Raw genomic sequence first — 10,690 nt, 5'->3', positions numbered from 1 at the left:
CTAACACTGTAACCATCCTCTGCTGCTCCCTGCCCCTGCAGGTGCCTCAGTTGTCCCCTGTTTTCACATGGCCGGTGTAGTCGCCCTAGCCCTACCCTGCTCTGTGTGAGACACTGCAAAGCTGAGAGAGACAGGTGGGTGAGGTAACCCCTTTTATTGGACCAAGCTTTGGAGCCACAGGGAGCTGAGCGATGCACAGCCGGGGGAGGCGGGGAGATGTCTTCCCTGCCTGCAGCTGCTGCACGCTCAAAGCCAAAGGGCAGAGTTTGGGAGCCGGGGAGATTCTCCAGGTTTCTTCCCTGCCCCACAAAGCAACCAGTGCCTGCCTCCCTCCCCAGCCGCCGCTGGGTCGGTGCTGTGGGCGCCCCCTCCCTGAGCTCCGGCTAGCAGGGCCTGCTTGGAGGCTGGGGATGGAGTGGCCCACGAATTCCCTGTTGCTATGGGAACTCACGCAGTCATCCGCGGGCTGGTCTGGGAGGCAGGAGAAGGAGAAGCCGGTCATGTGGTGCGGCAAGATGGCTCCCAGAGCCTGAAGGCTGCAGTGTGAGTGAGTGAGTGAGTGGGCGGGGGGAGAGTGAGCACAGGCTGGCACTGTCTATCCGAGCCATGCAGTCAGCGCTGAGGCAGCGGCGGCTGCTGGCTGCCCCTTTCCCTGCGCTGCACCCTTGGCTTGTGGGCCAGGGAGAACTACAGCCCAGCAGCCCCCCGTGGGTTGTAACTCCCCGCTCTCTCCTGTGCGCATCGCAGCCGCAAGTGGCTGTCCCTGCTGGGCTTCTGACAACATTGTGTCTAACTTTTATTGCAGGGTTTTCTGCCTGCCGCTCTGCGCCCAGCTGATGGGAGAGCTGCTGGGCCAATGCCCATTCCGCGCGGTCTGACCAGCCTTGACGTGATCCTGCGACTTGCCGCGCCTTTACAATGGCCCTAACCTTGTTTGGTAAGTAAAACCCGTCTTTACACCTAGGGCTGCGACTGCTTCATCCTGCTTCCAGGAGAAAGCATAGGGGGTGGGGGTATGTCTGTGGCTATACAATAATTCTGGGCTGTCTGGAGTGCCTTGTACAGGGATGATGGCTAGCGAGATAAGGCTGGTCGGTCTCTCCCATTGTTTCCCAAGGCAGAGCCTATGGGCGTGTGCTCCTTCTGTTCATTTCAGGCTTGTAAAGTAATAGCTAGCTACAGTTATTGGGCACTGCAGTCTTAGGCTGCAGATATTTTCAAGCGTGAGCACTCTAGTTACACATCACTTGATTATTACTATAAAGTTGATTGTTTTGCAAAAAAAACAAAACAACAAATCCCCCCACCCCAGAGTTAGTTCTTTATAGCCCAAAAGCTATTACTACTGTGCTGTGCACAAGACTAGCGTTTACTGAGATAGTTCAATGCCATGGACATTGCACTGAAAGTATGTTTGAATGGTAATATAAATAAAAGTTATACTGCTTTAAAAAGAGCTCTAATGGCAAGAAGAATTGTACAGCAAAATGATGAATTAGCTAATGAGACAACCTCCTTCTTCTGGGAATAGCTCTGTATAGTGCTTAATTGCCCATAACAATTAGATGTGTTTCTTTAATTATATTTAATAGTACAAATTCAAGAAAGAACATAGCATCTAGAGGTTATGAGTGTTGTCTTTGAGTGTTTTTATAACATAGGACAATGTGTTGGAAAACAAAATGTAAAGACTACAATTTTAACTGTGGAACATATGGTTTCTCTTAAATAAGATTATTAAGCTTTATTGTGCATGTTACTTATTTTGCAATTAAAAAAGGTATTGGGTGGCACAAAGTCCATTTACTTAATTATGCTAAAACCAGCAATACAAAGGAAGCAAAAATTAACATGATTAATATTAACATAATATTAATTGGAACCAATTTCATTGCTCTCATAAACAACTCATGGATGCCTCTTAATTCAGAAATGCTTTCCAGTAAGTAATTTTACATAATTACCGTTTACGTGAATTGTGTTTTTAATGTTTTTTACTCCTTGTGTAAATAATTTGGTTCGATTTATTTTATGACTCTGAGGTTAGTGCAAAGTCTTATAGGTATCAGACTTGATTCTTCACTCTTTCTGCTTATAATTATTGTAGTATATTGTACCTTCTGAAGACCAGATGCAGCATGGGTACTGAACAGTTCTCTTCAGGTGAAGTCTAGCTGGTATTGCATTTAGCTACAGCGCTGTCATTTGAACTTATATTTCCTGATTCAGTCTTTTAGGGTCCCCAAGATTGTAAACCAAAACAGTTGAAAATGGAACAAACGGTAGGCCCTGATCTTGCCACTGAGTCCTTGTGATGGACCCCTGTGCCTATGCAGAGTCCCATTGACTCAGTGTGGGCGCAGGGGTCTTACGTGATGCCAGTTGCTGGTTTGGGGCTGAAATTCACTCCTTTGCCAATGCAGGATGTAAGGACCAAATAGCAATTTGATGTTTATATGCTTATATTACTGTATATATTAAATAATATCAGTATACTTTATCTAGTAGAGAAAGAGATGGCAGGTGTAGGAGGTTAACAGTACAAGACAAGTTTCACAGTTATTCATAAACATTAATAAAATCAAACAACTTTCACACTGTGTAGAAAATAGAGCTACATCATGAACCTTTTACTTACGTTGGTGAGAAGTTACACAGGTAGTTCCATCACAATCGTAATTTGACTATATAATTAATTACAAATAACCAAAACAAACACTGAAGTTAACAATAACAAAAAAGCACTTTTTAGTTATCTACAAGGTGACTTTTCTTTCTCTTCTTGTTTTATTTCATATATGTATTTTATGTACTAGATATGATGCTGCTGGTTTTTTTAAATAACAATTTCAATTACAAAATAAATAGACTTGATAGTACATAGAAAAGGTCAAGTTTCTCTATCATGAGTTTTTTGGATGCACCAATGCCATTTAGGGTATGTCTACACTACGAAATTAGGTCGAATTTATAGAAGTCGGTTTTTTAGAAATCGTTTTTAAATAGTCGATTGTGTGTGTCCCCACACAAAATGCTCTAAGTACATTAACTCGGCGGAGTGCTTCCACAGTACCGAGGATCGGAGTGTTACACTGTGGGTAGCTGTCCCACAGTTCCCGCAGTCTCCGCTGCCCATTGGAATTCTGGGTTGAGATCCCAATGCCTGATGGGGCGAAAAACATGTCTGGGTACATGTCATCAGGCCCTCCTTCCCTTTCTCCTTCTGTGAAAGCAACAGCAGACAATCGTTTTGCGCCTTTTTTTTCTGAGTTACCTGTGCAGACGCCATACCATGGCAAGCATGGAGCCCGCTCAGCTCACTGTCACCGTATGTCTCCTGGGTGCTGGCAGATGCGGTACTGCATTGTTACACAGCAGCAGCAACCTATTGCCTTGTGGCAGCAGACAGTACAATAGGACTGGTAGCCGTCATCGTCATGTCCAAGGTGCTGCTGGCCACATCAGCCAGGAGCGCCTGGGCAGTCATGGGTGCAGGGACTATATTAGGAGTGACTCGACCAGGTCACGCTCTTTAGTCGTACTGTACCATCTTCTGCTGAGCAGCCATGAGATGTGGATGGCATGCAGTCCTTCTGCACCGTCTGCTGCCAGCCAAAGATGTAAAAGATAGATGGAGTAAATCAAAACAAGAAATGGACCAGATTTGTTTTGTACTCATTTGCTTCCCCCTCCCTCCGTCGCTCCGTGAAGTACTGCCTGAAATACTCCTTGATGTAAAGCCACCCCCTATGTTGATTTTAATTCCCTGTAAGCCATGTCGTCAGTCACCCCTCCCTCCATCAGAGCAACGGCAGACAATTGTTCTGTGCCTTTTTTCTGTGCGGACGCCATACCATGGCAAGCATGGAGCCTGCTCAGCTCACTTTGGCAATTAGGAGCACATTAAACACCACACGCATTATCCAGCAGTATATGCAGCACCAGAACCTGGCAAAGCAATACCGGGCGAGTAGGCAATGTCAGCGCAGTGACATGAGTGATGAGGACATGGACACAGACTTCTCTCCTGCCAATGTGTGCATCATGGTGCTAATGAGGCAGGTTCATGCCGTGGAACGCCGATTGTGGGCCCGGGAAACAAGCACAGACTGGTGGGACCGCATAGTGTTGCAGGTCTGGGATGATTCCCAGTGGCTGTGAAACTTTCACATGTGTAAGGGCACTTTCATGGAACTTTGTGACTTGCTTTCCCCTGCCCTGAAGCGCCAGAATACCAAGATGAGAGCAGCCCTCACAGTTGAGAAGCGAGTGGCAATAGCCCTGTGGAAGCTTGCAACCCCAGACAGCTACCGGTCAGTCGGGAATCAATTTGGAATGGGCAAATCTACTGTGGGGGCTGCTGTGATGCAAATAGCCAACGCAATCAAAGATCTGCTGATATCAGGGGTAGTGAGTCTGGGAAATGTGCAGGTCCTAGTGGATAGCTTTGCTGCAATGGGATTCCCTAACTGTGATGGGGCCATAGATGGAACCCATATCCCTATCTTGGCACCGGAGCACGAAGCCGGCGAGTACATAAACCGCAAGGGGTACTTTTCAATAGTGCTACAAGCACTGGTGTATCACAAGGGACGTTTCACCAATATCTACGTGGGATGGCCGGGAAGGTACATGATGCTCGCATCTTCAGGAACTCTGGTCTGTTTCAAAAGCTGCAGGAAGGGACTTTATTCCCAGACGAGAAAATAACCATTGGGGATGTTGAAATGCCTATCGTTATCCTTGGGGACCCAGCCTACCCCTTAATGCCATGGCTCATGAAGCCGTACACAGGCAGCCTGGACAGTAGTCAGGAGCTGTTCAACTACAGGCTGAGCAAGTGCAGAATGGTGGTAGAATGTGCATTTGGATGTTTAAAGGCGCGCTGGTGCAGTTTACTGACTCGCTTAGACCTCAGCGAAACCAATATTCCCACTGTTATTACTGCTTGCTGTGTGCTCCACAATATCTGTGAGAGTAAGGGGGAGATGTTTATGGCGGGGTGGGAGGTTGAGGCAAATCGTCTGGCCTCTGGTTAGATGCAGCCAGACACCAGGGTGGTTAGAAGAGCACAGGAGGGCGCAGTGAGCATCAGAGAAGCTTTGAAAACCAGTTTCATGACTGGCCAGGCTATGGTGTGAAAGTTCTGTTTGTTTGTCCTTGATGAACCCCCCCCACAACCTCAGCTCTTGCTTCATTCTACTTCCCTGTAAGCTAACCACCCTCCCCTCCCCCCTTCGATCACCGCTTGCAGAGGTAATAAAGTCATTGTTGCTTCACATTCATGCATTCTTTATTAATTCATCACACAAATAGGGGGATAACTGTCAAGGTAGCCCGAGAGAGGTAGTGGAGGATGGAAGTACTGGGTGGGATGGTGGAGGAGGGAAGGACAAGGCCACACGGCACTTTAAAACTTATTGAATGCCAGCCTTCTGTTGCTTGGGCAATTTTCTGGGGTGGAGTGGCTGGGTGACCGGAGGCCTCCCCACCGCATTCTTGGGCGTCTGGGTGAGGAGGCTATGGAACTTGGGGAGGAGGGCGGTTGGTTACACAGGGGCTGTAGCGGCCATCTGTGCTCCTGCTGCCTTTCCTGCAGCTCATCCATAAGCTGGAGCATATGAGTTTGATCCTCCATCAGCCTCAGCATTGAATCCTGCCTCCTCTCATCACCCTGCTGCCACCTATCAGCTTCAGCCCTCTCTTCAGCAGGCACCTGTCCTCCCAGTCATTTTGTGCTTTCCTGAACTCTGACATTGTCTGCCTCCACGGATTCGTCTGTGCTCTGTCAGTGTGGGAGGACAGCATGAGGTCAGAGAACATTTCATCGCGAGTGCGTTTTTTTCGCCTTCTAATCTTCGCTAGCCTCTGGGAAGGAGAAGATCCTGTGATCCTTGAAACACATGCAGCTGGTGGAGAAAAAAAAAAGGGACAGTGGTATTTAAAAAGACACATTTTATAGAACAATGGGTACACTCTTTCACGGTAAAACTTGCTGTTAACATTACATACATAGCACATGTGCTTTCGTTACAAGGCCGCATTTTGCCTCCCCCCACCGCGTGACTAACCCCTCTCCCCTCCCCACTCCCAGTGGCTAACAGCGGGGAACATTTCTGTTTAGCCACAGGCAAACAGCCCAGCAGGGAACGGGCACCTCTGAATGTCCCCCTAAGAAAAGCACCCCGTTTCAGCCAGGTGACCATGAATGATATCACTCTCCTGAGGATAACACAGAGAGATAAAGAACGGATGTTGTTTGAATGCCAGCAATACGCTGCAATGCTTTGTTCTGCAATGATTCACGACTATGTTCTACTGGCCTGGCGTGCTAAAGCGTCCTACCACAGTGGACGGAATAAGGCTGCCCTCCCTAGAAACCTTTTGCAAAGGCTTAGGGAGTACATCCAGGAGAGCTTTATGGAGATGTCCCTGGAGGATTTCCGCTCCATCCCCAGACACGTTAACAGACTTTTCAAGTAGCTGTACTGGCCGCAAATGCCAGGGCAAATTAATCATTAAACGCGTTTGCTTTTAAACCATGTATGCTATTTAAAAAGGTACGCTCACCAGAGGTCCCTTCTCCGCCTGGCGGGTCCAGGAGGCAGCCTTGGGTGGGTTCGGGGGGTACTGGCTCCAGGTCCAGGGTGAGAAACAGTTCCTGGCTGTCAGGAAAACCGGTTTCTCCACTTGCTCCCTGTTTGCTATCTTCCTCGTTCTCCAAACCTGCTTCCGTGTTGCCTCCCTCTCCATTGAAGGAATCCAAGCACACGGTTGGGGTAGTGGTGGCTGAACCCCCTAAAATGGCAAGCGGCTCATCATAGAAACGGCACGTTTGGAGCTCTGACCCGGAGCGGCCATTTGCCTCTCTGGTTTTCTGGTAGGCTTACCTCCGCTCCTTAAGTTTCACGCAGCACTGCTTCGGATCCCTGTTATGGCCTCTTTCCTTCATGCCCTGGGAGATTTTGACAAAGGTTTTGGCATTTCGAAAACTGGAACGGAGTTCTGATAGCACGGATTCCTCTCCCCCTACAGCAATCAGATCCCGTACCTCCCGTTCGGTCCATGCTGGAGCTCTTTTGCGATTCTGGGACTCCATCATGGTCACCTCTGCTGATGAGCTCTCCACTCACCTGCAGCTTGCCACACTGGCCAAACAGGAAATGAAATTCAAAAGTTCCCGGGCCTTTTCCTGTCTACCTGACCAGTGCATCTTAGTTGAGAGTGCTGTCCAGAGCGGTCACGATGGAGCACTCTGGGATAGCTCCCGGAGGCCAGTACTGTCTAATTGCATCCACAGTACCCCAAATTTGACCCAGCAAGGCTGATTTCAGCGCTAATCCTCTTGTTGGGGGTGGAGTAAAGAAATCGATTTTAAGAGCCCTTTAAGTTGAAAAAAAGGGCTTCGTCATGTGGATGGGTGCAGGGTTAAATCGATTCAATGTTGCTAAATTCGACCTCAACTCCTAGTGTAGACCAGGGCTTAGACTAACAAGAGTGAAGAAATGTAAAGTGAGGACTTCTACTCTGTCCTCAGTTCACTCTGTTTTGTCTAGTTTTTAATAATATCTTGCACTAGTTGAAGACTCCTGCAGATTCTCAGCTGATGTAACTTGTCATATCTCCATTGACTTCACCCCTTTAAAAAGCACAAAATGGGGAATAAAAAAATCACTATAAAATTACGAATCAGCCCTGTTGATTGTACTGTGAGTAAAATGCATTCTCTCTCTCACACACACATTATATTACAGTACAAAACAAGTTGGGCTTGTTTTAAATGATGCAAAAAGGAGAAGACGACTAAGGGTTTGTTGACAGGGGAAAGTTTTACCAGTTATATTGGTATAATTATACCAATACAGAAAAGGAGTACTTGTGGCACCTTAGAGACTAACAAACTCCTTTTCTTTTTGCAAATACAGACTAACACGGCTGCTACTCTGAAACCTATAGCAATACAGTTATACTGGTATGGTTCCCTGTGTTGATGATTTTATTCCAGAATGAAAAGTGGCTTCTATTGGTTTATCTTCAAAAACAACGTAAACTAAACTGAAAAGGGGCCTCTTAAACTGGAATAAAAGGGTCCGTACACACACAGTTATACCGGTTTAAATTCACACCTTAGCTTATTCCAGTATAACTTTCCCATGCAGAGAGATATTTAACTGTGGATTTACACATTCAAATATGCAGTAGTCTCATTAATGCATTTCTTCTAATGCACTATCAGTATATCACAGATTCAGTCTGGGGCTATGAATGCCAGTGTGTAGTTCATTGTGTGCTACATTGCATGCAAAAATTAGAAATGAACAGCTATATCGGTTTGGGGGAAAATCCACCAAGGATGCTAGATCCTTTCCAATGGCATCTGGAAGGTGTGTATGATTAGGGAGGTTTAGTTATAATGTTCCCTCTCTCCACTTTCAAGATTGTATTATCTAATGATTGCATTAGATGGGGTAGAGGGAACTGGGACAGCAGACTGTGGTGGCAAGGGCATCTAGTGTTGTCAAGGCTAATGCCCCACTCTGGCACTTCAAGTGCAGAAAGTGGGGAGGCTCGCAAAGATTCTAAAAATTAATACTGGCCACTCCAGGCTTGTATTAAACTCCCAAGGTTACAGCTATTCTCTGACCTTGGATTGGTAGATGCTGCCACCACCCAAGTGCAGAACCCCTTTGAGAGCCCAAGAAGGCGCACTTGGGAATTCCTTCGTGGGGTACCCTCAAGCCGTTTCAACCCCCACTCCAGGAAAGAGCTGAGAAAGAGAAAAGAAAAAAAAAAGGAAATCAGCTAATGCCACTAGCTAATTAAACAACATGTGCACAAACCTCTGAATACACAAAAATCCAATTCTGTTCTTAAAAAAGGTAAATTTTATTTATAAAAAAAGAGAAATAAAATACATCTGGGAATGAAGGCTATTGCTAGATTTTAGAAGAGCAACTACAAGGATTAAGCACCAAGAATTGCTTTCTTGAGGTCCAGCTTAAAGGTTACAAGAAAAACAAAAGCACCAAAAAACAGGAATCCACCAGCCATAAAGAAATAAAAGGGATAAACCTAATCGCATCTTCCTAGACATTTCCTGATCTACTTCCATATCTTTGGACAAGGAGTACGTGTGGCACCTTAGAGACTAACAAATTTATTTGAGCATAAGCTTTTGTGGGCTAAAACCCACTTCATTGGATGCATGCAGTGGAAATACAGTAGGAAGATATATACACACACAGAGATCATGAAAAAATGGGTGTTGCCATACCCACTATAATGAGAGTGATCAGTTAAGGTGGGCTATTATCAGCAGGAGAAAAACCCCTTTTGTAGTGATAATCAGGATGGCCCGTTTCCAACAGTTGACAAGAAGGTGTGAGTAACGGGCGGGGAGGAGGATAAGCATGGGGAAATAGTTTTACTTTGTGTAATGACCCATCCACTCCCAGTCTTTATTCAAGCCTAATTGAATGGTGTCCTGTTTGCAAATCAATTCCAATTCAGCAGTTTCTTGTTGGAGTCTGTTTTTGAAGATTTTTGGTGAAGAATTGCCACTTTTAGGTCTGTAATCGAGTGACCAGGGAGATTGACATGTTCTCCGACTGATTTTTGAATGTTATAATTCTTGATGTCTGATTTGTGTGATATATGCCATCATGTGCCAGCAACGCCCCTCTGCCATGTACATTGACCAAACCAGACAGTCTCTATGTAAAAGAATAAATGGACACAAATCAGATGTCAAGAATTATAGCAGGAAATAACTCGGGTGGGGGGCGGCACGGGGAGCTTGGCAGGCTGCAGCAAATAGCTCTACGGGCCGCATGTTTGAGACCCCTGCTTTACAGGTAGAGCAATTACAGAACAGCTACCAAGAGGGATTTTATAGCTGCTGGCTGGCTCGGTGCCCATAAAAGGGAGCTCCCCCACCCTTCATTTATCACAGGTGTATTAAAGATTAAGAAGGATATGTAACTTCTAGGGAATATACAGATAGAAGTGATGACCAAGTGTGGTTTGTCCCCATTTTCACTTGCCAAGTGATGAGGTGCCCTGACATGTACCTTCCTCCCTCCATGCCTTTGTCACCACATTGTAATGTAATGTAATTACTATAATGTGCTTGATGGGAGCTGCACCTGAAGACCACCTGGAAAGTTCAGCTGGAGCAGAACATGGCTGCATGTTAAGTAGTGTTTTGCACCTGAAGAAAGACTGTTAGCCCTCTGCTCCATGATCTGCTTGGCTTCCTCTTTGTTTCCAATTGCAGTTTATTGTGTTGCTTTTGGCCTTTAAAACCTTAATTATTTGGATGCTGGTTACCCTAGGAAATACCTCTCTCCTTATGCCCGTACAATGGCAGTCATGATCGTCTGACATGCTCAAGTCACAGTTGACTAGTGTGAATGCTGCAAGGGCCTGTCCACTTCCCCAGGCCTTCCTGGGGAAGGTGGGAGATTTGATAGACTGTGGAGTGTATTAAGTGGAAGGGATACAGGATGACTTTTCCAGATGGGGAGAGGCCTCCAGCAGAGAGGCTGTGCTCAGGTCAAAGAGAACACGTAGGTTGTTGACTACTGGAACAGTTACTATGCTATGGCCACAATGAAAGAGGATTGAAAGTCTGTCACAACGTTTGTTGGGTGAAAAATAGAGATCTGGCTGACTTATTTGTTGAAAATAA

General features: G+C 46.1%; 1 protein-coding gene across 3 annotated transcripts in view; it reads left to right on the top strand.

Moving 5' to 3' along the window:
• The first annotated feature begins 437 nt into the window (after positions 1-437).
• Positions 438-10,690, top strand: part of CHN1 (chimerin 1) — a 161,862-nt gene continuing 151,609 nt past the window's right edge. The window contains exons 1-2 of one of the 3 annotated variants that reach the window (XM_073305918.2): positions 438-543; positions 806-937. In XM_073305918.2, coding sequence (XP_073162019.1) covers positions 919-937 — 19 coding nt within the window. In that variant the 5' untranslated portion in view covers positions 438-543; positions 806-918. Of the gene's footprint in view, positions 548-690; positions 708-805; positions 938-10,690 lie in introns of those variants that run through there. The other 2 variants (XM_073305919.2, XM_073305920.2) reach the window with 2 other exon arrangements.

The sequence above is a fragment of the Lepidochelys kempii genome, chromosome 11 (assembly GCF_965140285.1).
Source record: "Lepidochelys kempii isolate rLepKem1 chromosome 11, rLepKem1.hap1, whole genome shotgun sequence".
Taxonomy (NCBI): Eukaryota; Metazoa; Chordata; order Testudines; family Cheloniidae; genus Lepidochelys; species Lepidochelys kempii.
This window is presented reverse-complemented; position numbering and strand designations above follow the sequence as displayed.